At 35.6% G+C, this 27645-nt stretch overlaps 1 protein-coding gene across 3 annotated transcripts in view; it reads right to left on the bottom strand.

Annotated features, from left to right (window-relative positions):
- NETO1 (neuropilin and tolloid like 1) overlaps positions 1-27645 on the bottom strand; it is a 77534-nt gene that overhangs the window by 18521 nt on the left and 31368 nt on the right. For all 3 annotated transcript variants that reach the window (XR_005556662.1, XM_039342972.1, XM_039342973.1), the window contains 3 exons: positions 13254-13295; positions 13035-13162; positions 5253-5481 (listed from right to left, as the gene is read on the bottom strand). Coding sequence is in view for 2 of the 3 variants with exons in the window: in XM_039342972.1 (XP_039198906.1) it covers positions 5253-5481; positions 13035-13162; positions 13254-13295 (399 nt within the window). In the remaining variant the exon portion in view is untranslated. The remainder of the gene's footprint in view (positions 1-5252; positions 5482-13034; positions 13163-13253; positions 13296-27645) is intronic.

The following is a 27645-nucleotide window of genomic DNA, read 5'->3' as shown; positions in this document are numbered from 1 at the left end:
GATCACAATTCAGATGCTTGGCAATCAATTCATAATTATGACAGACACAGCATCCAGCAGTCATGTGATCACCACTTGTGACCTTCCTTGCCTTCTTCCAACAAGCAAAATCAATGTGGAAGGCAGCAAGGGGTTGGAAATGGCAATCATATGATTTCATGCATAATAACCACAAGTGGAACTATCTTTGTAAGATAGCATGGTCATGCGATGTCGTACTTTACAACTCCATTGTTTGCTGACAAAGTTCCCAGTCCAAATTACCATTGTTAACCAAGGATTACTTACACATAATATACTGGTGGTGGTGATTCCAAAGAAACACAATTATTTCCAAGAGAGGCCAAATCCAATTGCTTGTGGTCAGAGCCAACAAATTACCATTATACAATAATAAGCACATTATTATGGATGCCACTTGCTAGATAATCTTTGACTTATGGACACATTGACCAAAATTTCTGTTGCTGAGCCAGACAATTGTTAAGTGAGTTTTGCCCTATTATATGACCTTTCTTGTCACAGTTGTTAAGTGAATCACTGCAGTTGTTAAGTGAATCACTGCAGTTGTTAAGTTCGTAACAGGAGTATTAGGTGAATCTGGCTTCCCCATTGACTATGTTTGTCAAAAAGTCACAAAAGGTGACTTTGGACACTGCAACTGTCATAAATACATGCCAGTTGCCAAGCATTAGAATTTTGATCATGTGACCATGGAGATGTTGCAATGATTGTAAATGTGAAAAACTATCATAAGTCACATTTTTCAGTCCCATTGTAATTTCAAGTGGTCATTAAACAAATGATTTTAAGTCGAGGATTACCTGTAACTAAATAAATAAATGCAATATCATGATGCATATCTGAAAGAGGGAGGACTTTCATTGTGATATGACCTTACTTTCATCATTCTGCCCCTCCTCTTTCCCACAGTGCAGGTGCTGCTGGATACACAGATGTACATCATTTCTTAGTTGTAGTAAAAAAAAAATATTAGATAATTTGTGAAAATTTTAGTGATGTGGAATTTTGTTAATTCATTATAGCAGTTTGGTGTAGTGGCTAAGGCACCATGCTAGAAACCAAGAGACTGTGAGTTCTAGTCCCATTTTAGGCCTTTGGGCTCGTCATTTTCTCTCAGTCTAACTTACCTTATAAGGTTGGTGTAGGGAAAATAGGAGGAGAAAGGAGTATTAGATACTATATTTATCAAGTGATCAAGGCAATATATAAATAATAAAATACTTTCTTTCAAAATAGAACAAAATTAATTTTGTTTTAATCAAACTAATAGTGACATCTAGTGATGAGGAGCATCAAGGCTAACAGGCCATGATTTAATTTGGTACCTGACATTTTGTCAGCATCGTCAGGGTTGAAAGTCTTTTTGGTAGCTCACGGCAACTGAGCAGGAATCAATTGAGCTCTTTCATTTTTTTTAATAGGACTATTTAGACCATGTCATTGGATTTTTGGAAAGTCTGTGTTGATACAGTAATAAGGACAATTTTCAGTTTCATAACTAATCTATGAAAAATTGATTGAATGTCTATTATTATATACAGTAATACAACTTCTTTGTGTGTACTGTGGCTTAGCTGACCAAAAACTGTATAGGTAGAAACCTTTAACTAACAGATCCTTCATCCTACTTCACTTGTAAACTATTTTTGCTTTTTAACACTAGATTCTAGTGTCAAAATACTATTTTTTCGCATTAAACTTCACAGTTCAATACTATCTTCTGATGAAAAACATGGGCACAAGATTCCAACACTGTCTCTTTGGTTTCATCATTGAACTCCATGGTCTCTTCAAATTAAAAGTAATATTTAAAAAGTGCAGCCCATAGCTGAACCAATGTCCTGGCTCCATTCCTATACATTGCAGTTGCTTACACATACACACTTCACATTACCTCCATTTTGCTTCTGTTGGGCCAATGTACATAAAGCCTTCTGTAGGTCTGTGGGGCCTGGTGTGCTATGGTCCATGGGGTCACAAAAAGTTGCACATGACTTAGTGACCAAACAACAATAATAGCCCAGAAAAAAAAATTCAAAATTTGTCTACACTCTGAAATCTGAAATTTTAAGTGCTCGTTACAGTCATGTTTCCATCTTTCCTCTTCGTATGACATCTCCCAATGCTTTCATATCAAAGTTTTGGACTTCCCAATTCTTAACTCTCAGTAATCAGTTCTTCAAATTACTTACATTAATATTCACACATTGTGTTAAAATTAGTAGGATAAAGGCAAGTTGCCAGCTATTTTAAAATAACAATAGAAACAGCTTTCCTTGCCATCCTGTCATAATATAGTTCCTTCTTTTCTAGAAAAATGAACTTACTAAATGCAGTGATTTATGAAAATGATGTACAGCACAGTGAAATGCCATCTGTCTCTCCTGTTGTATTTTCATTTAATTTTATGTTTGCTTAGACCAACAAACTGTAAATTCTTTGGTGATACAATATTCTTCAGAATGTTCTATAGTTTGGGAAGTAGAAAATCCCACCCTATCTTTAACCATTGTAATTATTACCACATTTTTTGTTAAGTAGTTTAATTTGTCACTATGCATTATATATCATTACTATTTTTATCTACCATGTTTAATCCAACTAATGTGGAATAGATAAGCAACTCACAGCATAGTTAAACCTGTTGTAGAATTTAAACTATTCTTCAAGGTTGCTGAATAAATGAATATCTTATATATTTTAAACTCCAAAATTTGGCTTGGTAAGCATCTACCAAAGTACCTCAGAAAGATCTTAGATTCCCTGAACAGAGATCACAAAAATAAATCTGGCAGCTCTTTTGGTAAGAAATCTTCCTAGCATTAGTTGTTATACAGTCTATAATGTAGCTGAAAAATAATCCCAATCACTTGGACAATATAGTTTTAAAGAATGGTGTCACTTTTTTGCAATATACTTCTACAAAATACTGAATCCCCAATGCTTTCACAGTTGTCTCTAAGGTAACAATGACTTTGATTTGAATAAATAAAACTGAATATTAAAGAATGTTTTAATCATAGAAAAAATACTTAGGAACGGCATCAGAATTATGCAGAGATTATCACTAGAGTCAGCTTGATTTATGAACCTGGGAACTGTAAATTATCATTTTAAGCTGTATCATATAAACTAATACTACTCAGAATGCATCAGAATTTTCTTAACCCAACCCAAATTACTCAGAGAACTTTTTTCCATACATTTTCAAAGTGCTGCTTTGAATGGCCTCTGCTGTATCAGAAGATAGTATGTCAAATAATTGGTGTTTTTTTTGCCCCAGAAATAGGGAGCTTTCCTGGCACATTCCTAACTGCTGATTCTTCACTTTCTTTTTATCAGTCTCTTCCAGAAAAACATTTACCCCTTTCCATTCTGTAAGATACACTCAGTTGGATAAGTAGATTTTTAAATACAGATTTGCATTAAAAAAAGGGATGGGGAAATTTAAACCATATATTTAATTTCACTTGATAAATCATTTTCTGTTAAACAATTGTTTTCTTCCAGTCTTTGACAATCAATACTACAGAAAGGAATTCTTCCTGACTATTTGTCTCCTATAAATCAAGTTTATTCAATGTATATACAATTATATTAATAAATCTTACCATGTGGATATTGGTTATTTTTAGTTATTTGGTACTGACATTTAAATAAGTTTGATTGCCTAGACTTAAGTGCATTTAATTAAATTGTAGACATCAAGTGTGGGGATTGATATATGCAATTCAATACACAATAGAAAACAGCTTTCTCAAGATTGTATGAGTAGGATTAGAGAGTCTTACCCATTGCTCAGTAAAGACCACTGAGTCTTAGCCATTGCTCAATAAAGAAATCCAATTTCAATTATCCATGATAAACAGTCATTCTGCTTCTGCTTAACCTATCAACGGAAGGAGATCCTACATCCTTTTTCAATAACAACACTGGTCCCAGTTTCATAATAACTGCTGTTACTAAGGGCTTTTTAAACAAAATGGAATCTGTCTTTCTAGAGCTTAAATCTATTTATCTGTGCCTTGAAGACTAGAAAATAAATTTGATTTTCAATGAAATAACTTCTCTGTTATTTTAAGAGTACTATAACATCACCCTTTGGTCTTCTTGTTTTGAAGACTAAGCATTCCAAACTTCTTCACTTTTTTTTCATAACCCTTTTCATAACCCTAACCCTATATCAGTGATGGCGAACCTTTTAGAGACCGAGTGCCCAAACTGCAACCCAAAACCCACTTATGCATCGTTGGGTGCCAGGTGGGTGTGGCCCATTGGCTGGGTGCGGCTGCAGTGGTAATGGCAGACTGAATGGGACTAAAAAGTTCAATAAATTCCACCTTTGCAAGATCTTTTTTTTCCCCACGAGAAGTTGAAATCGACTGATTGATTAAACCTTTTTTTTTTTGTACATGGTGGAGTTCTAAAGTGGGTTTTTATAAAACCCAGCTGAAGGCCTAGGACTGGGGTGACGGTGTGCGTACCCACAGAGAGGGCTCTGAGTGCCGCCTCTGGTACCCGTGCCATAGGTTTGCCACCAATGCCCTATATTCTGGCTTTTCTGAAGATCCTCCAGAAATTGGCTATCACAGGGAGAATCCACAATTTTATTCTATGATTTATAGTTTCTAGCCTGACATCCCTCTTTAAATCTATTCCAGTTCTTCTGAATCTTTCTTACTGAATTATATCTAAAACTAGATATTCAAAGTAAGGTATTATGACATCTGTACAATAAAATCAAACTATTTATGCAGCCATATAACACTGCTGGCTCATCTTTAATAATCAGAACTATGTTAAAAACTTTTGCGCAAGGACTATTATCAAGGCTGTTACCTAATTGAAAGCTTTGCTCATGTCTTTGTTCTACTTCATTTTTCTATTTTTGACATAGTTCTCTAAATCACCACAATAATTTTGAATTTTGTTTCTCTTTTCTAAGATATTAAACAACTCACTCTTGTAATGTCTGTATATTTGAAAAAGATTTCTCATTCTTTGTAAGCATTGATATTTTAATCCTCATACATATTTCTGACAAGCAAGGAAATCAAAGTCGCTATGTACCACCTGGGGTTCCCTTTATATATAGATAGGGCACCTACAGAGACTTGGCAGAAAATATCCTACTTGGTTATCACATACAGTATCATCATATTTACTTGGTTTGAAGGAAAACACCATTAAATAGTACATAACAATGGAATTCTGATTAAGTATCTTACGTTCTTTGAAAGATGTGAAGAGCATCTGGAATCGGCTGTTTCGACTGCCTTCATCTGCCCACATGCGGATTACTCCAAGACCTGTGCGCAGCATCACATCATTAGCAACAGTACTGCAAAACTTTGCTTTTAAATCCTCCACTGAGCTACTTCCATCATAGACAGCCACAAAGTTCCTTTTGCATTCATTAGAATTCTGCATTTCATAGTCCAAGAATCGTAAGTATATCTATAAAAAAGAGAACAGTGAACATGACAGCACAGACCAATACTTTCGTTTCCATATCATTTTTTGCTTTTCAAATTATCTACAGCAAACAGTGAACAATGATCATACTTATGTTACTGAATGGTAGCATACAGGAAGAAGACAGGATCATGAATGGAACTGAGAACCTTTTTTCTAACAATTTATTTTTCCTTGGAAGAATTTTCTCATGTACGCTTATCACAAACTCATAATGATCAAGTCTATGTATGTACAATACAATAACCAAACATCTTTATATTACTCAGAACAGAATAGAAAATGAATATGCTTCTTCATATAGTTTCATCACATTACATTATTTACAGAAAAGGGAAAAAATGTAAGAAATATTTTGTCTTCTTTTCTCCCGTTTGTCCTTTTTTTTCTGTTGTCTCAAAACTAATAGATTAGTTGTTTTAAAATCCAGGAATATTTAAGAGGAAAAAGGCTTTGACATTCTTCTCTTATTTCTTTAAGTAGTGAGAACATTACCTGCTTATTTTAAAATAATAGAATTTATTAACTTTTCTGTAATTTAATTGTGAAATATCAAAATTCCTATACAGAGGTTATCTCTCTCTGCACTTTAAACTTTAATGGCCCAGAGCAATGCATAGCAGAATCAATCAATGCCTAATGAAACCTAAGGTAGGATCATCAATTAAAATAATCAGTCCATAATAATTTAGTGAAACCCTTGTATCCAAAGGACAACTAATAAACAATAATTAAGTTTCTGAAGTTTGGGAAATGAAACATTCTTCCATTGAAAATAAATGTCTTTTACTGCTCACTCATTTAATTTCTTTATAAGTACAATAATGACAAATAGTTTCTAACATTCTGAAAAAACACAAAAAAGAACAAAGAGCTATCTTATTTTGCTCATCTTCTTGATTAAACTCAGAAATGTTTAGGATGATAGGAAGACAAAGAAATATAGAAACTAATGGGACAGGAGCAAGGGAGGTATATTCCAAAGGAAAAACTGAAGAAACAGAAAGATGATGTTGCAAGGAAAATATTTTTTTCCTTTTACACTATATTGTAAATATCAAAATTTCATACACAAGTATCTAATTCTTTCTAGAAATCAGTAGTTGCTCTACTGCTACAGAAATAAATGTTTCTGCTTTTTTAAATAACAAATCAGGCATATCAATCCAAATTCTTGCCACAGCCTTTATGCGTCCAGGTTCAAGACATCTAATAGCATTTGGTATGCATTGAATTTGGAAAATAGATCTTCATATTTCTATTGGACCATTTTCAGAACTAATTTATCGTACTTTATAAACATTGGGTCCAACAATTAAGCAAGGTCTTTAGCTTCAAAAAACCTTAAATCTGCAAGGAAACACTGCATTTCTAATTGAAAAGGAACTCAGCATTGCCGCAACACTATATTGATGCTATGGGCCACATACTCAGTCTTATTTTTGGCTCAAAATAATGAAAAATGATCCACAGATATTTGAAATGAATGTTCTTCTCAAGCCAATTTGTCCTAAAACAAATAGCAACTTCATCAAAACAAAACAGTATAATTTGCTAGATCATCAACAGTTTTAGGTGAGCAGAAGTGCTGTAAGTTTCTTTTCTAATCAGTTAAGAAATAGCATCAAAATTTATTTTAGTTCAGTCTTCTTGAACTAAGAATTAGTATAGCAAGACTGAAATTTTCTTCAAGTGGTCAAAACAATTATCTGCTGGCTGAATTCGGTACTTGCTAATAGATAAGTCCTTCTTCTCACCAAAAAAAAAAAAAAAAGCAGAAAGATGTAGAGAGAACATGATGTTCCATATTCAAACTTGACAGACAGATAGCAGGCAGACAGACAGACACAGACATATAAAAAGAGGCATGCCTTTGATCATCCCATTAAGCTTATGCTAGATGCCCTGTAGATTACATTACAGTAAATGCAGACTTTTATTGTGAATCTCACACATGACTAATCAAATACAACTAACTCTAATATTGTGGCATTTCTAGTAATTTCATTCTCCTGAATTATTTCCTAATACATATACTATTTTACAAAGTAATCTAAATCACTTACGACATTTCATAACTCTATTATACATCCGCAACAAACTCATTATATTCATGGCAACTAGTTACCTGTCATAATTACAACAGCCATAACAACATTTAGCAAGGTTCAAAAACTTACAGAATTAAAAAAGGAAATAGAAAATATCTAAGCCAATTAATTGATTTATCATGTAACTAATTAACTTCACATCAAGTATGTCTTCTTTATGTTTTAAAGTCATACATGGTGAAAAACCGCTCTGAGAAACTGACATAGAAATTTAAAAAATAAATTAGAATAAGATCATATGATTTAAAAAAACCCTACCTGATCTTGAAAGGTCATCTTGTCATCTTAAGAAACTATGTCTCTTCACTTCTGAGTTGATCAGCTTTAAATTTGGCTATTTTAGCACTTATAATGAGATGAAGATTAATTATCCAAATCTAAAGTACTAGTTTCTGGAAAGACACCTAAAAGCAATGGTTTGGTCTATAAATGGGATTGGTGTTAAATAATGGTTGATCTAATAATGCATGTGATATAAAACAGCTTGCTAAAGGAATTCAGTCTGAATGACTATCTTTAAAAATCCAATCCTTCCTCTATTGCAGAAGTGTCAAACTGCCGGCCCGTGGGCCGGTTTCATCATACCAGAGCTGCACCCACCCCATTGCCAGCAATGGCAAAAAAGCTCCAATACATCGCGCGACGTCACGTGACGTTGTGAGTTCGACATGCCTGCTCTATTGGTTCCTCTTATTTTGCTGAAGCCTGTAGAAGTATATACTTCTCTTTTAGAGACCTGAATGGGATGCTTTAAATAGCAATACTTTTTCACTGGAGTACTTTAGTGGGTTCTTAAGAATTTTTTTCAGTCTTGATTTTATTTTCTGATTCCTTAGATAGAGATCGTTTATCGCTTACAAATAGAGAAGAGGACTTTAGGGAGTTTTAACCTGATTTTACTCAAATACTAATGGTGTGTAGTGGGGGTCTTTATCTTTCCAGTCAAATAATTATTAGCTTTAAAGCAATTGTTGCTATATCCTATACAACAGGGAAGCAGAAACTTCTTTTACTGTTATTGTTTCTCTGCCAATAAGTCAGCTTTAAAAAATAATATTTGTGTTTCATCTCAGTTATATTTTTAAATAAGAAAAAAGCAAGATTTAGGTTGTGGTTCTTTGTTTACCTGCATTATGATCAAGTTCCAGAAACTTAGAGAACTGGTAAAGAACATTTTCCTATTGGACAAGAAATGTAGAGTATGGTTTTCCTTCCACAGGTTAGCTAGAGAAAAGAGACTAAGACTGCATGTTTTTGCCACCAACTGAAGTGAAACCGAACATTTGTATGTGTGTGCATACAACATATTTTTATTTTTATTTTGTTTGTTTGTATCCTGCCTTTATTGTTTTGGAAATAACTCAAGACTGCAAACATATCCTTCCTCCTCCTTTCGTCCACACAACATCATCTCTGTGAGATGGGGGCTGAGACAGAGAGGGAAAGAGACTGGCCCAAGATCATCCAGTCGGCTTTCATGGCTAAAGTGGGACTTGAACTCATAGTCTCCTGCTTTTTAGCCTGGTGCTTAAGCACTAAATCAATGGTGAAGAAAGAATAAACTGATATCTGATACTCTTTTTTTAGGCTCCATCACTGAAGCAGCCACATATTTCTGTACCATTTGGAAACAATACCAGCATAGAAAAGAGCACATGGGGGAAAATCTGCTTTTAAAGTCTTTTTTTTTTTAAGGTAGAAAACATCAATTATTTTACAGATAAGGATTAGAGATACATCAATTTTGCAAAGTCTGTGTGCAATAAATCTATTTGTTGCCATTATTTTTGTATGAATGAAAATCATATTTTATAGACAGAGGAAATGAATTTAATTAAGGTTCTGTGTATTTTATTAATTATAGATTTTAACTTAATCCTTTGCCTCATAAATGGTAAATGTTTGAGTTAATAAAGAGTAAAGTCTGAATTCTAAGGGATTCTTTTCTTCACCAATCCCTTTTTCTGGGATGCACTCCAACTTTCAACTTTCAACTGCAGCCTGCAGTTCTGGTATTCCACAGAATTCTCCTGCTCAAACTCTACAGCAGACTATACCTACATAAATACCAGGCCCAAACAAGGTAAGCCAGATGTTGTCATCCCTTGCTCCCATTTATTTCAACAATGGGTCCATAAAATAACTTTAGCATTTCAAATGTGCCCAATGGTCCTCAAAAATCACTTACCCTGATTTTGGCATGATACGATTCCTTTGTAAATAAATAAAGGTTTATCTGCCTGGAGTATTAGATGTTTCATTCTCTTGTAGAATTTATCATTGTTTATAATTCCTTATAATTTTTTTCTTGCATTTGCTTAAGGAGAGACTAGCCAAACCATTTGTTATAATAAAATAATGCATCCCCAAGTCTTTTATATTAGTCCAAGATAAATATAATAAATAATAATATTACTTAAGATTAACATTATAAGTATAATAATAGTAATCACTAAACTGTTGCATTAAAAACAGAGTTGGTAGCATCACAATGAAAACTCTTTTCTTCCACCGCTGTATTTAAAAAAAGTTCCCACTGAAAATGTACAATTCTGAGATCCCAATCTTCCTTTTTAAATCACTAACAATTGCTAGCATTTTACAAGGATAGTTTTCTAATTTTTCACTGTAATATAGCACGGGTGCAAACCTCGTATGCCTATCAAAAATAACTAAATATAGTTATTCCATTAGAGGAATTGAAAGAGACCTACCTATACATATTAGTTAAGATGCAAAAACTGTATAGGTAAATGTTTTATCCAATTATACACTACTATTTTCAATGATGAAATTTGAGCTATCATGTCTTCATTACAAAAATGCTTTACTTATTCCTATTTATTTCCACACTAATAATATTCCAGAAGTTTTTTAAAAAAAAAACTGGTTCTACTCCCAGGTCCTGGAATTGAGTACCTGCTAGATCCCTATTGGGCAGAGGTAGGCAACTGTATGACCAATGGACTTCAACTCCCTGTGTTGACTCAGGAATTCTGGGAGTTCAAGTTCACAGATTGTAAAATGGCCACAGTTGGCTACCCCTGCTGTTGGGTGTACCCTACCCAGTACATGGAGTGTATTATGTCTGGACACACATGATTTCTATTTTTTTAAATATAATATATAATGTAAGCCACAAAAATCTCTGGCCTTACATCAAATAAATAAATGAATCCAGCAAGCATTTTTGTTTATTTGATATTATTTCAAATGGAGCAAGATGGCAGTTTTTATTTTAGAAACCTACACTTGTATGTCCTGCATTATAAATACTTTCTTATGAGACACTGTTATGTGATTGAAGGAAAAAATACACACTGTTCTACATTTTGTTTTAAAATTTCAGAAAAATCCACGAACCATTTGATCTTATTGTAATTTTGACCAAAACAAAGGACAGAATTTCAGAGGTGTTTCAGTTTTGGAATGTCACTACAAAATGGCAGAGCTGTTACCAAAAAGAATACAATAACCTCACTGCAGCCATGACATATGTAATTAATAGCCCCTGACTGCATTACAGATTTAAATTACTGTCTTGTCACTTTTAAGGTTGGTATTTTTTTAAAATGATAAAAAAGCAATGCCGATTGAACTGGAAAAGGTTTTTTTAATTTTAATTTGAATACAATAACCCCTGACCACATATATTAAGAGAAAATTAATTATCCCAAATTCTGAATAACATATAACTTCAGTAAAACTCTATTATAATGAATCATTTTTGATAAATTCTGTTTCATCAATTACTGTACATTTGCTTTGACAAGATTGATTGGGCAAGTCAGAAAACCATAATAAGAGCCTGTCTACATTCAAGCAAAGTTCACCAGTTTTGCCCTTTCATCTGTAGCCAAAAAAATCACACTGAAGCTAGCAAAAGCATATCTATTGGAAAAGTAATAAATTTCCCATCAAATATATTAAAGACTTTAAAATTTGACAAAAACAAAACCCCACAGTTAAGAAGGAAAAATGGTGTATTTGTTTCTAAGTGAAGAGAGGTTTATATGCTTATAAAGATTTGTTCCTGGTCTGGATAACCTGCCCACCTTTCTTACATATTATGGTGCTGTTGTAATTTCCGGGCATGAGCAATAGATTTTATATAACCTCTATGGTGCTCTTGGCATGACATAGTGTTGGAAAGTGCAGCAGGTATGTTAAGCAAGTTTATTTATTTATTAAATTTATCTATTTTCAAGGAATGGGAGAAGACCAATTGGCATTCTTTCCTTCCTCTGCCATTCCATGTTTGGAGCAGCAGCATTAAAAGTGGAAATGTGAACGAAAATCTCTGGATGGCTTCCTCTCATATTCATATTCATGTTCATCAACGATTTGGACGAGGGGATAGATGGGAACTCATCATTGCAGATGGCACCAAGTTTCTTATGATGTCTTCATTAATAAAATGATAATGATACAACTATAGACATTTATAAATGACTGAAAGATGGTCCAGAGAGTACTCTTAAATGGCTCTATATCAAATTAGATAATAGTACTGACTGGAGTGTCAAAGGTACTAAACTGAGTTCTGTGTTGTTCAACATTTTTATTAATGAGATGGTGATGATCATCACATCTGAAGAGGGCACAGAATTAAGAGAATGGACCCATATTTAAAAAAAATGGATTCAAAAATAGACTTGAACAAGGAAAATGAACAAAATATACTTAATAGGGAGAAATATGAAGTTTCACATCTAGGTAAAAATATGAAATAAATATGGGAAAACCTGGCTGTACATGTGAAAAGATTCTGGGTGTGTAAGTACATCACAGGTTGAATGTGAACCAACAGCATAATACAGCTAGTAAAAAAGACATGCAATTTTACAATGTATTAATAGGAGCACAGAATGAAGACCATGGGAACTAATTGTCCCATCTACTCTACCTAGATCAGGCACCCATCTGAATACCATATCCACTTCTGGGCACTACTAAAACAAATGTTGACAAATTGGAGTGTCTGCAGAAGACAATGAAAGTTGCATTTTAGCATACTGGGGTTGAGAAGAAGATGGTAGTGCAATTGGACAGTATGGATCTGCTTTTTCTGTCAAAACACTGTTCTTTAATTCTGGAAAAGTGGTACTTATATTACAGAATTAGTAATTGAAAGTTTTGGAGTCCTCAAAAATATTAAATGATGATATATGTACTATAATATAAGTTGATACATAGGAAAGGCCTCAAACCTAAAAATTGCCTAAATATGCTATAAATCTACCATACTGCTCAAAGTATTTATACTGATAATTACTTTTTCTGCATAGCAAAGAATGTAAGTTCACATGTTCCATAGATACTGCGTATTAAACAAAACCCATTTGTAGAAAGCAATAAATCCTGTATTAATATAATCACTTTCTTAAATTATTACCCCAAATCAAAGAATGGAACAGAACTGACCTTGGATCGTGGTGGTGCTTGGATGTACCATTTACAATCAACAGCCTCAGAATCAGAAGCTTTCCCTTCTTTTCCGATCTGCACCGATTCCACAATTCCTTCAGATCCTCCCATTTGAAACTCACAAACTGAATAACAACAAAACATAAAGATCAAGCAAAAAGAAAATCAGATCAAATACAAGGCTTTGAAGTACTATGGAAAACTGAACATACCGACCTGGCAATGGTTTCAAAACCCCAAGATCCTTGAATTCAGGATCTGAAAGTGAAACCAAAGAAGAAACAAATTAGCCTGTTTTTCCAACACTCTTAGAAACATTATAATCTAGCTTAATCTTAATTATGGGGATCTGAAGAGAACTATTAAGTTGAATTTTTTAAAATGTGATTTGTGCTTTTAAAAAGCAAAGTTACCCCTCAGGTGGTTAATTTGCTAATTTACTGAATTTCTACTCTGCTTTTCCAACAAAGGGTAATGACTAACAAAAGCAAATACATTTAAGCACACAAGAAAAATTCAATTAAAATGACGCCCATAAAACAGACTAAATTCAACTAATTATAACTTCTCTGAACAGCCAACCCAGCGGCTGCAGCTAAGGACTTACCCAACTCTATAATAGTTTTCTGGTGGCACATGAAAGTAGCAAAGAAACTAGCCTCATTTCTTCTTTCACTAAACATGCATATTATCTGCACTCTTAAAAAAGAAAAGGACTAATACAAAAGTTAAATGAGATTTAACCGCAATATACATTTTATTAAATGAAAATTACTTTAAATGTAGTTTAAGTGATTGCTCTCCATGAATTTAATGATTTTTTCTTTCTGTCAGGTTAAAACATTGCAATTTAGACATCAGAGCTCTGGAGGCTTCTTCATTCAAGTCTTAAGAGAGCTACAATTCAACCAGCACTGGTGTAAAGTATTGTATATTAAGTCATTCTCTTTGTATGTTCTACCAGTATCACTCTAGCTCCCATTCATTTTATTGCTTCAATTCCTTGAAAAATAGGGTGCTTTTGACTATAAATATGAAGAGCTAATACCTAAGACTCTTCTCTATTTCCCTGTTCCAAAAGCTTTTGTAGAATTATCTATCCTGATGCCTTTCAGTCCCAAGAACCATCAAGGAAATATTCAAATCGATCAGCCTGAACATGTAACAAATAGAGTTGTCAAAACAAGTAGAATTATATAGTATTTATTCACAGTTTGCTAAACAACTAAAGGTTTAATGCACCAAATGGAGGATCCTTCTGCCCATATCTGCAAAACTACTAAATAATCCAGACATAAAAGAATACTACACCAGCACCTTTTTAAATTTACAAACCTTGAACATGCTGCAAATGCTACATTTCCTGTGTCAAATATATTCCATAGCTAGGATTAAAGCAAGAATCAGTTTGGGTTGGTAGTTAAGGCATCAGACCAGAAACCTTATGCACAAAGCTAGCCTGGGTGACCTAGGAAGGTAGCAATGGCAAATCATTTCTGAAAAACTTTATCAAATACACCACAGGGACTAGTCCAGTGATGGTGAACCTTTTAGAAACCAAGTGCCAAAACTGCAACCCAAAACTCACTTATTTATCGCAGGGTGACAGGAGGGTGTGGCCTACTGGGTGGGCATGGCTGTGGTGGTCATGGCAAATTGGGTGGCTGTGGCCAAGGTGGGCGTGATCACCTCGATGTTGCTCATGGGGAGGGATGCCTATGGGGGCCGGGCAGGGTTCCGGGAGATCCAGGGAGTCTCTGGCAGGTGGTGCGGTGGGCAGGAGGCTCGTCCTCAGGGTGAGGCAAGGCAGGGTGGGGGTGCCATTGTCACAGGGCAATGTGAGGTAGGGACCGGGGCGGCTGCTGCCTGACATCATTGGCCCCTGCACACAGAGGCCAGCGAGCACATGGGTGCTGGGATGCATCCAGCCATGTGGGACCTCGGTGAGTTAGCGGGCAGCTGGTTGAAGAAGGACAGTTGCCACCTCCATGGCATGGTGTGCATGCCCACAGACAGGGCTCTGAGTGCCGCCTCTGGCACGCGTGCCATAGGTTCGCCACCACTGGACTAGTCAATCAATTGCCAGAAGTCAAAACCTGACTGGAAGCACACTCCCCCAAAACAAAGAATGAAATATAAATTCAGAGGAAGTAAACTAAGGATTTTTAATCAACTTGTTATTATGACTATTACTTTGGGTATCTAATACTCAATGATGATTTTATACTTGGATCTTTGAAATTGTTAGAAAATGTACCAGGTACAATTAAAAAATGGAAGGGAATGGAAGATATACACTGAAATACTTACACACTATTTTATCCTTCTATTTTATTTGTATGCTAATACTATAATTAATACTGTGTTTAATATTGTATATGATCTTCTATTTTAGTGTCACAGAATAGTAGTAAAATTTGAAACTGTAATTTATTATTTTTCTTATAAAATTATTTTAGTGCTTCTTTTTACTTTTCTTTTTAGTTTGTTCTTTTTAGCTTTCTAAATATATACTTTTTTATTCAATGGTTTTACATAAACTTTAAATAAAAGTTTTTCTTAATTATATTTGTATTGCTGAATTTTTTGCTGAACTTTTTTTTATTAAATTTAGAAAATGGCTAATTTCATTTGCACCTTTCTCTTCCAACAATGAACTCAGCTATTCACACATGAAATAATGCCACTTTATCCTCACATAATTTTATTACTATGTGGTTTGGACTTGACCTATATGTTACTATCCAGGCAAAGTAACATAAACGAAAATAGTGGCAATTACTACAGAGCAAATAACATGAGTGGTTATATTCTGATTGTATCATTCTACTCAATATTTGCAACAGCACTTTGTTCAAATTTGGGTATGATCAACTGTAACCAAGGTATGTCATTGTTGTGTTTACTGTACTTTGGGTACAAAAGTTAAATTAATACTTCTTTACATATCTTTGTACTTTGCTTATCTTTGCTGTTGATCAAAGTTTTTAATAGGTCAGATACAATCACATTGTAATAGTTATATGCTATAATAAATATAGCTATGCTTTTATGCACTAAAAGAAAAATCAGGAATAATTGAGCAACTATAAGGAAAACATTCCAGATAATTATCTTCCAGTTCAAAAAATATAATAATGAGTACCAGTACACCTTGCTTACCAACTGCCTCATGCATAAACCATTCAAAGTTACAGTGGTGCTGAAAATATAACTTTGCAACCAGCATATCTCTCTCTCTCTCTCTCTCTCTCTCTCTCTCTCTCTCTCTCTCTCTGTTACATATTCACCATAACAATCAATTAATAAGTACTATCCTGTGTCTGACATGGTTTTTTACATCTTGCACAGCAGCAATATTGGAGAGAAAGGGATTACAAGAAGATAAACAGGCATGTGGGCGATGCCCATCAAAAGGAATTTGCTAGCTCTAGGTATTTGCGTAGTGTTTTTGGGCCTGGAAGACAACCCTAACAACAACAACAACAACCAAGCTCAAAGAGCACCAAAGACTCCACGGTTCAACCCTGAACTACATATATTACCTTCTATTAAAATCGCCCATTGGTTTAGCTGGTGAGGACTGAATCTTGCACAGCCAAGATGTGGACTGGATCATACAGCATGAAATACAACCCAAAAAATAGATCAAGTTTCAGAAAGATGGAGAAAAAAACTTTACTTGAGACTTTTCCATAAACAGTTGTGGCTTTGCACAAATTTTGTAGGAACAGGAAAGTCGATTTAATATGTACTATAATGTGTTAATTATATTTGTGTCATGAGCCATAGAAGTTGTTCCATTGATGTTCAAAAGCTGAAAAATGAAGTTATTTCAACCCAGAGGTAATGTGGGACTCAAATGAGATTCCCTTACCACTAATAATATTGTTTTTTGAGTTAGATACAGGTTGGTTGACAAAAAGCACACTGCAAGTCTTGAATCACTGGTCTGTTTCCTCTCAGATGGGACACATTGCTGTTATCAACTGAATCTAATAAATGACTATCTCCTTCACTGAAATTATATGGTTGTTGAGCTGGAGAATCCACAGACTACAGAGACGTTCCTCAGGGATGTAGTCCCATTCAGAAGAGGTGCATCTCACACATCCTGACACTCAGCCCCTGGAATCGATGAAAGTGTAGTCTTCTCTCTAAACATAGCTACACCTTATTTTTTTACAGTCCTTCATATTCATGCAAGCTCAAGTAGCATCTACCTGAATTCTCAGAAAGAATAAATATAGCTAAGTATCATTAGCATATTAATGGAACTAGTCCCAGCCTGGAAATTATCCTTTGCAATACCTTCATGTTGATATCAATATTGAGGGTAACAAAACAGAATCTTGTGGGATAGTCTACTTCCCCAAGTAATCAAGCAGAAGTCTTTCAATATTACTTTGTAACCCCAAAAGAAAGGAATGGAACAACACATTTCTGATTGTGTCCATCTACCTATTGCCTCCCTCCCTTTTTATTTCAAATAGAGATGATGGCATATACCGCACTGGAAGATGAACATATGAGTTAAGGAGTTGTGAATGAAACAGAAGGACATGAAATATATTCCAGATAAGATATGTTCACAAATTTGGCATTTGTGTCTGTCACAATCTAGTTGTGAGTCTGTATCTGTTTCTTACTGGCAAATAGCAATTTTCAATTAAAAGTTGATAAACAAGTACTTATCTATATCAATGTCTAATGAATGTTATCAACCAAAATATGCCACAGGTACTCAATTATGTATTTTAATAATACTATTACTACAATTCCAGGTACTCAATTATATGTTTTAATAATGCTATTACTACAATTCTAGGTACTCAATTATATGTTTTAATAATGCTATTACTACAGTTCCAGGTTAACAAGCAGCACAACTTTTTATATTTCAGTTCTCTCATTCCTGGGTCTCAGACCGGGCTTCATTTTTTTTTTCACTTTTTCTGTGAGTGCTGTAGACCAGAGGTCACCAGCCTTTCTAGGTTGGTGGCCTGGAGGAAAAGGAAGGCGTAGGCATGGGGCTGCGTGCATGCACACAACACAAATTGGGGTGGCAAGTGCTCATGCGATGCTGGGGGCAAGGCTAGCACCTGTGCCAACACTCATGTAACACTGGGAGCAAGGCTAGCGCTCGTGCAACACTCAGGGCAGTGCTAGCACAAGTGGGGGGGAGTGCATGCACACATGTGCATGCCCTGGCCAGCCATTCACATGGCCCAGTGGTAGCTGTAGACTGATAAATATATTTCAGTTGTGACTCTTTGTCAGATAAATAGATAAACAGACCTTGGTTTCAGAGAACACAATTAGTCCCCTGGAATTTGGCAGTCGCCATTGGTAGCAGGAAGTGATGGTGACAGAAGAGTTTTAATCTCTTGCATTCCCAACTGCTTTAAGGAGTGTTTCCCTATGCCAGTTTTGGAGAAAATTTTAATCATAAAGTCCATTCACCTCCTCTCCAAACCAATAGTTCTTAAAACTGTTTGATCCAATTGCCTCTTTTCCCAGTCTAAAATAATGTCATTATCCCCCTGACCCCAAGAAATCAGACCCTGTTGTTTTACAAAAGCATCTCAAAAGATCCAAACTGGGTCCTCAACTCACAAATAAGAAATTCCCCCATTTCTCTCAGGATATGCCCGAAATACCCTCTTTGAGATAATTACTCCTCTTAATAACCACTATTTTTGAAATATGAGGGACCTTATATGTACTTTTTGCTAAAAGAATGAATAAATGAAATGGCATTTATGAATTTGAAGATAAAGAAACAAATGGATTAAACAAGAGGGTGGAAGGACTGATATAACATCTAAAAGGGATGAATATTGTAATTATATATTGAAAAGAAGCCATTCATATATTTATTAAGTTTAGGGATTTTTGTTTCTGTCAGGTTCCCATTTTTCCTTTTTTCTTTCAGTTTGTTTTTATTCTATGAAAAAAGTCTTAATATAAATAAAAAAAACATTACTCCAGGCAAAATGTTAGGAGAACATGGAATTCTGCTCTTCTTGGGCCAGCCCTGGATTATCCTGTAGCATTTCATGATCTCACAAAACTGTAAGGCAGAGAGGGGCATAAAAAGCCCTATACCACAGTGTCCCTTTGTTTGGAATGTGATCTAATGAAAGCAATGCAGGCTATTCCTTTTCTACATTTGACATAATAACCTCACCTTATCCAAAAGGGCTATTTTGACAAAAGCATCCAGAGCAGTGGATGCTTGTGGCCCTGTGCCCTTTGGGAACTAAAGATTGTCAAAGCTCTGGATTAGTTCAGTCCTTTGTAAAGGTATCTTTCTATAGCTTATACAGCAGGAAGTGCTGTGAATCATTTTTGCTCTTCTTTACTGCTCAGCGGTTATCTTCCTTGTTACAATTGGTATCAATTATCCTCACAATGACATAATTTGTAATATTTTTAGTTGTCTCCATCTGCTTAGCTTTACCTTGATTTGTTTGACTGAACCTGACACATTCCAACTGCTTCTGCTTGATTCTGCTTCTTTCTCCCCCTGTGGGCCTTACAGAAAGGACTGGAGTGAGCTTAGGAAAAGAATGAAGGGGAAAGTATAGAACAAACCTGAGGCAAAATAATTAAATGACACAAGACCCAGGAGACCTAAAGCCCATCTGCAGTACTGCAGGAATCCAGGTAAATATTTGAGCAGATACAAGAATAGACCAAGAGTCTCAAGAATCTTTTAGTAAGTAGCTGAAGCTGGAAACTGACACCATGCCAGCAGTGATAGACAGTTAAGTTAGAAGGTCAGGCCAGCTGCAAAAGGAAGAAGGAAAAATGCTCTCCAAGGGAGATCAATTCAACATGGACACATCAATATTGTTTTATCAGCAACATTATGTATCTGTATGTTTGCAAACTATCCCAGCCATACAACTCTGGGTAGCAGAAATGGTTTTTCACTGTCTCCCTTAATGACTATATTTAGACTTGCTTCTCTACTCTAAGCCTTGGAATTCTCTGGAGGTCTCCTTTCCATTTACTAACCAGTACTGAACTGCTTGGTTTCCTAGTTCAGAGAAGGTTGGCCAGATGCAGGTGCAGAAAGGAAACACATATAAAAAAACTCTAACTCTTCTTTTACATGCCAGTCACTTACATTTGCAAATCTAACTCTATCAGCAATGAAAATATGTTAAATTGCATATTGCTGTCCTTTTTCCTGCTTTAAGTCTTTTTCTGGTGGAAGGACCAGAATCTTAACCCAGATCTCAATCCACATATTGATCATGGGGCCTAATCATTTCAATTTCTTATATTAAATACAGTAGAACAATACATTTGTATTGATTAGGTTGGAATCAATTAGTTCCATATAATTAAAGCAGCAATAAGCAGTGAAGCCCCTGTTCAGCACCCTCCAGTATAGTGTAAGTAGACATCATGAGGTGTTTGGATACCAATAATCAATAGCAGCATAAAATAGATTTATAATAATTTTCCACCAAGAATCTCCCTACTATGGCAATCTTTAGCATCCTAAACATGAGTGCTGATAGTATAGAGCAGGGGTCTTCAAACATGGCCCTTTTATGACTTGTGGACTTCAACTCCCAGAATTCCTCAGCCAGCGTGCCTGGATGAGGAATTCTGGGAGTTGAAGTCCACAAGTCATAAAAGGGCCAAGTTTAAAGAGCCCTGGTATAGACAATACTAACATGGGATTAATAAATTGTGCTAAATCTAATGAAATGTACATTCTTCGACCACTATGCCAGTAGTATAGATCATGGAAGATTAAGTAACAAGGAAAGCAAAATTATTTTCAAATGTCTAAAAGACAAAGGGCAAGAAATTAAAGGGAAGAAACCTAGTACAACAAAGAACAAGGCTTTGAGATCATAAACACATTCATACCTAACTTGTTTCAAAAGCAGAGTTTTCTTGTGGATTCATTGAAAAATTAAAATACTTGAAGAAGTATGAAACATCTTAAACCAGATATATCAAATTCAAGGCTTGTGGGCTGAATCCATGAGGCAGCCCCAGAGACAGTGAGGGACCAGTCCCACCACTCCGCCCAGCTGGGCATCCCAACTGTGTGCACATAGCTGGCGAGTGCACAGGGAGCTGTCAGTACCTGGCCACAGACACAGCCCACCAACCCTGGGCAACCTATCAGGCAGTGCACCTTGGTGTCCCGAAGCCTGTGTAGTGCAGGAGTGTCGGAGCACCGTGGCTGCCGGGTTGGCCCTCCAAGCAGCAAATGAAGGCAGAGCCATGGGGGGAAGGCACACAATCCAGCCCACCAAATACACCAGGCAGCCACCCATCCACCCACCCACCCCATCCCATGGCAGGCACCAGCAAAGACAGACGGTGGGCCCGAAAGGGATGGCGAAGCTCCTCTGGTGGACCAGGCCCTGGTGCCCATCTCAGTCCCACCGCCTTCCACCAGAGATCCTCAGATCCCTGTCACAGCCCCACCTGGAGCCCCACAGGTGCCCCCAACGCAAGCGATTTCGAGCCGGCCATGCCCATCCAGTCATGTCCCCCGATCCCCCAAAAGCAACCACAATGCTGATGCAGCCCTCAATGAAATCGAGTTTGATATACCTGTCTTAAACTATTAATAAAATAACCAAACCAACCTTGTAAGAGCTATTAACTTAAATTTTATAATAACAGAAGTAGCTTAATTTATCTATTTAACATTTTTTCAATGATTTTTTTTAAAAAAATTTTATAAACAAAACCAATCTCCTAAGAATTAATTAGTATTCAGTCATAACTACAAATAATTAGAAATAATTGCTACTGTTTAGCCCATTTCTATCCCCATCTGTTTTCTTTAAAAAAAAATCTCCCTTTGCAGTGAAGCTATATATTTAGCATTGTTTTATGCTGCTCTCCTCCTCCTCAATTCTGATATAAGATACTACTAAGTTTACCAGTGACAAACATCTCCTGCCTCTAGTTTTTGCAGTTCTCAACTGACCTAATCAGAGATCCTTGCTAGTCCTGTTTGTTGTTTCACAGCTTTCTGACCACATAATTATAGAATAGGAGAAGAGTCAATCACTGCCAATGTTACGCTACTTCAGATAAATATTCTCAGCTTATTTTTGACCACCCAATGGATTTCAAATGCAAGACTCATGTATAAAAATGCAAAATACATGTCTGACTAGCCAGCAACACAAAATATAACTCAGCTTGGACATTGAATTTTGGTTCACTTCACTTCAAGATGTGATAAAATATTCAAGGGCTGAAAAATCAACAAGAGGAGGATAGATGAGGTTTGGTCACTTGTGTTATAAGCCTTAAAATGATAAATTATTATCATAACAGAACATTCAGAATGACAGAACATTCTAGTCTAGCTATTACAAATCTTCTTGAGTAAGGAATAATGCTCTCTTTTTTTTTTCTTGAAGCCTGAGGAATTCTGCAGCCAAGCGCTTATCTCATCAATAGTCTGTATGTCTGTCAAGATAACACTGAGAAGTTAAAGCAAAGGAAGACATGACAAGATCAACCTGCAAGAAACTACCCTGTCCTTGAAGTCACAAAACACACATCTCTCCTTACATGCTTTGCAAGCAGATCAAACACTCACAAATAATTCAGACAAATCACTCCAAACTAAACTGCTCAGTGTAATGGCAGCTTTCAACCATTCATAAGTCATTCCTTATTTCAACTACAAAGGCAGTGTCCTACCAGAAAATTCTACCCAGTGTCAAAAACTGAATAATGTAGTACCAACTTTTGTACTGTAGTATTGTTGTAGTACAAATAATTTTGAATACTGATTTTGTTAATTAAAATTATTAAATGGTGTTTTATTTACATCTGCTTTATTAACACATACCTGCACCACTTTCAGGGCAGTTAATGGTAGGCAAAGGCACGTAAAAATAAATCTCACTGGAGAACTTTATACTTTACCAAATGTGATATAGCTACTTAGGCACCTCTAAAATTAAACCACATAATGACCAGCAGCTTGTTATAAAACTAGAAATCTTTTTTGGGACTGTACATAAAAAATATCTAAAGTGCATGAATAGTTCTCCTGTCCCTGAAGAATGTTAGGAAGGTTTACCCCATAAAAACTGCTGATTAGAATGATTTCCTCTAAGCCAAATAAGATCACTGCAAAGATGCCGAAAATGTAACATCACACTTACCATATATACTCACAGATACGCTGAAAAATGTAGGCCAAACTACAAACCAAAAATTGGGTTCAACTTATCTATAGAAGGGCTTATCCTATAACATAATTTTTTCTCCTCGGCTTTATAAAAGTACCAGCACAACCTATACATGAAAAAGTGCCACTCGTGAACAAGCCAATTGTGAAAATTAAAAAGATATGAAAATTTTGAAGGTCAGCTTATCCATAGATGGGCTTATATAATGAAAATACAGTGGTACCTTGCTACTCAGTTGCTCTGAAACTCATTGAATTTGGTACTCAACGCATTTTGATGCAAACATTTTGCCCCAGTACTCATTGTTCTTTGGTACTCAATGCACAAGCTAGAGCTTAATGGTTTCAGCTGCTTTGTAACTCACTACATTATTCCATATGAGAGAAAAATGGATTTGGTACTCATAACGCGTCCTAGAACCAATTAATGATGATTAGTGAGGTATTACTGTATACTATACATTATTTACTCCAAGGCAGATCTTTCTGTGTCTTATTACTTATTAAAATTATATATATTATGCTTTCTAGGATAAAATTCTTGTTAAAACCTCTGAAATCTAAACAATCACATATAATAAATATTTGTGATAAAGAAGACACACAGGGCAGAGTAGTAATGAACCTGGCATCCAGCTGAACAGACTTCAGTCTCCCATTATGAGTTCTAGGTAATCCCCACTACTAACAGAAATGGCAGAACCCTGGGCAAACTAAGTCTGCCAGTTGTGGGAATATGCTGCTGACAACCAAGCTCTAGAACAGGCATGTCAAACTCACGACGTCACGTGACATCGCACGACATATCACTTTTTCCCTATTGCTGGCAATGGGGTGGACGCAGTTTCGTTGTGACGCATCCGGCCTGCAGGCTGGCAGTTTGACATGCCTGCTCTAGAACAACACTGCAGTCTTGTCTGACTTGCCTTAATTTCATCTTGCTTCTCCCCTCACGGCAGGCAGAGAAGTTTTTGCCATCTTTTCTGCCTTCACATAGAAATCTATAGAGTCAGCTCCTGCTGGAGATGTGGTGTTCAAATGCAAAATGGGTGAATTGCTATGATCTTGCATTACAATGGTTCTCTTTTGAATGTAAGTTATTCTGCTTAATAATTTTAGTTTTGGTGATATCCATGCTGTTTTGAAATGTGTGCGTATAGATAGAGAGATAGGAAGGTAGGTAGGTAGGTAGGTAGGTAGGTAGGTAGGTAGGTAGACAGACAGACAGACAGACAGACAGACAGACAGACAGACAGACAGACAAGACAGATCAATCAAAGATTTGGAAACAGCAGGGGAAACAGAAAGATTATTGCTGGAAGGTTTGTTTATTTGTAATAATTAAATGGCTACCCATCTTGAAAAAAAGGTGACTCTGAGTGACTCACAGTGGCAATATGAAATTTTCCAGAGTTGTAGCAATATTAATCTACTGCAGCAAATTCAACAACATAACAGCACCTTAAAGTTCAATATAATTATTCAGATAGGGGCATTACCATCTACTTCTGTGGACTGCATGAGGTGTCATGCATTATTACAGGTTGGGGTGAAATGCAGGCAGTGATAATTATGTAATTAATGGTGGGCCTTTCCAAAGAGATTTTGGATTGTAACTCAGAACTCCTGAACCTGTTATGCTAATTAACACATTTAGTGTCATTAAACAGAAATGTTATCTATATTGAAGCCACAAGTGACAGAACTGTGAACTTCTTTTGTTCTTGCAGGATACAGTGTATACAAACTTAACTGTAAATTACAGACTATGTAAATTACTGAAAAACAGTAATGAATCACAAAGCAACATTTTCTCCCCTAGTTGAACAACACAGAAATCCACTAATACTTAAATAAACCAGAGCCATCTCATTATTAATCTAGAAAAAAACCTAAATACAACAAAATGCAAGAAAAGCATGCTCTCTAATGCGCTCACCTCTTACATAACTATCAACAATATCAATCACAAAAAAACCACCAACATAGAGATAAGTCACCATACTAGCCAATAAATACTATAATCTAGTAACAAAGCATCAATCGCTTGCAAGACAATATCTGCCCAGACTACCCTTACTTTCAAGCATTCATAAGTGGGAAGAATATATAATCTCTGCAAATCAAAGGAACTCAACTCTCAAAACTCCAGCAATCCTGTGTTGGGTAATGAAATATATAACCAAAGCCAAGGATGGAGAGCTCCAACAATACAACATTGATGGAACATAAAAATGTATTATCTTACTAGAAGATGAGCAGTTGAATAAACCTCTGTTGTTCTGAATGATAGTATTTTTCTGTATCGGCAAAATTATGGAATAGACAGGAAGGCTGCTGGATTATCCTTAAATACCATTTGACCTTGTCCTCTTTTTAAACATTTCATTCAATATATTTGAAGTAATCTTTAGAGTAATTCCTTACACTTTAAGAGACAAATTTGGACAGATATAGGCACAATGGCAGCATAGAATGGCTGAATAGCTTTTGTATGAATTTCAAGGTGAACTTGAAATATGATAAATATGAATGTACTTTCAATACAAAGCAATGATAGTATGTACTTTAATTCAGAGAATTAGTCAAACAAATGTACAATTGAAACCTGAGGTTTTCTTTTAGGGTTGATAGATGAGCAGTTGGAGAAAGTATATGGGACTTTGTTTTGATATATAACTGCAGCCAGACTTTTGTATACAGAGATGGAAAACCTTACAAATTCCCACAATGGAAGAATGAATGGTGAAGTTAATAAAACTGGATAAGATGGCAAAACTAGATTGATTAAAGAAAAAAAGATATCTTTGTTTCTAGATGGAAAGCATTTTTGAACTTTTTACTATACACTGGAAAAAATATACTGATTTTGTGATGCAATGATTATGAATGTTTATGATTACAGAAATAGGTATTACATTTTAGATCAAAAGCTTAATGAATTTAAATTTGTAATTATCAAAGAAAGTTGGGAGATATTCTTTTTATATTTTTTTTGTTTTTATTCCTTTGCATATTTCCTTCCTGTCTTTTTTCTTTTAATAATTTGTTTTTTATATGTTTTTAATAAAAAATTAATAAATTATATTAAAAATATGTTTCTAGTTAAGTTTAGTGTTTAAAAAGATAAACTATTGCTTGGATTGTTTATGGATAAACTAATGGGAAAATAAAATTCCAAGAACAGTGAAGATAGAAGCCAAGACAGCTTTTGTAGGAGGAGTGGTAGAACCTAGGGATAGAGTCAAAAAGGAATCAGCCTAGAGTCTCTGTGTAGCAACAAACAGACTAAATCCAATCCTTGAATTCCACTGATCTCTATCTAACACCAATGTAGAGGGGAAATCTTCTGGCACATTGGAGGAATGGACATCTATGGTTTCACCCCTGGTGAAAATGCTAGCAAACACCATCATATTCGCGAGTTGGGTGGTAAGAGGGCCTGTGCCTCTTGGGTATGGCTGAAGGCATGTGGCCCTCTCCCCCATCCCACCACAGGAAGATGGCATAGTTGCTTAATGATCACAACTGTAAGAACCGGGATTCCAGTCACTGAGAGAAGCATCTTATTTAAACATTGCTTCACATAAACCAGAGGTGCCCAAAAGGTTGGGGACCTCTGGTTTATGTGAAGCAATGTTTAAATAAGACCTTTTGGGTTCCGTGGAGAGAGGTTTTCCCACAGACCAGAGAGTGTGTGGTTTTGTGTGCTGCCTGCATCCCGCAGATGGGGCTTTGCTTGTTTGTGCAGACCAGTTGCTGGCATGCTGCGGCCCGGTACTGGTCCACGGACCGGGTGTTGGGGACCCTGACTTAAACAATCAAGATTCAAGGTCCAATTGTGGTCATAAGCGGAGAACTATCTTTATGTAAAAACAAATTGATAGTTAGATGTAGCTGTAGCTTGATTACATTCTAGCTTCATTAAGACAACATTTATAATTTTAGAGATAGAGTCAATGGATCTGAGAATGGAGCCTCCTAAAGCAAAATATTTCATTTATGATGGTACCAATGTTTAAGTTTATGGGATATTTAGATTGCCATGCTGGTTTATTTATTTTGGGGCCTTTAGGTATGTTCCTGTTGGGGGACTTTTGGTAATAATAAAGATGAAAATTAAACAAGAAATAAATATTACTTATGGCTCCCTTGAGAAAATAATGGGATAAACATCTGCTAATCATAAGTATAAATTATTTATGATTACTGATTAGCCATATATATTTAGAATTGCAAATTGGAGCAACCCCCCCCCAATATATTAGAAGTAAAATCAAAATAATACAGTACAACAAATAGTTGGGGAAAGAGAAATATTAGTGTCATTCTAGTTCAACAAATTTTATTTCTGGACTCTGAATCTTGAATTCAGAGCTTTTACTAATCAAATAAACCAGATCAGATCCA

The sequence above is a fragment of the Crotalus tigris genome, unplaced genomic scaffold, assembly GCF_016545835.1.
Source record: "Crotalus tigris isolate CLP2741 ecotype Arizona unplaced genomic scaffold, ASM1654583v1 scf7180000017830.1249129, whole genome shotgun sequence".
In the NCBI taxonomy this organism is placed as follows: Eukaryota; Metazoa; Chordata; class Lepidosauria; order Squamata; family Viperidae; genus Crotalus; species Crotalus tigris.
Note: the sequence above shows the minus strand (reverse complement) of the source record. Positions and strands in the feature narration are given on the sequence as shown.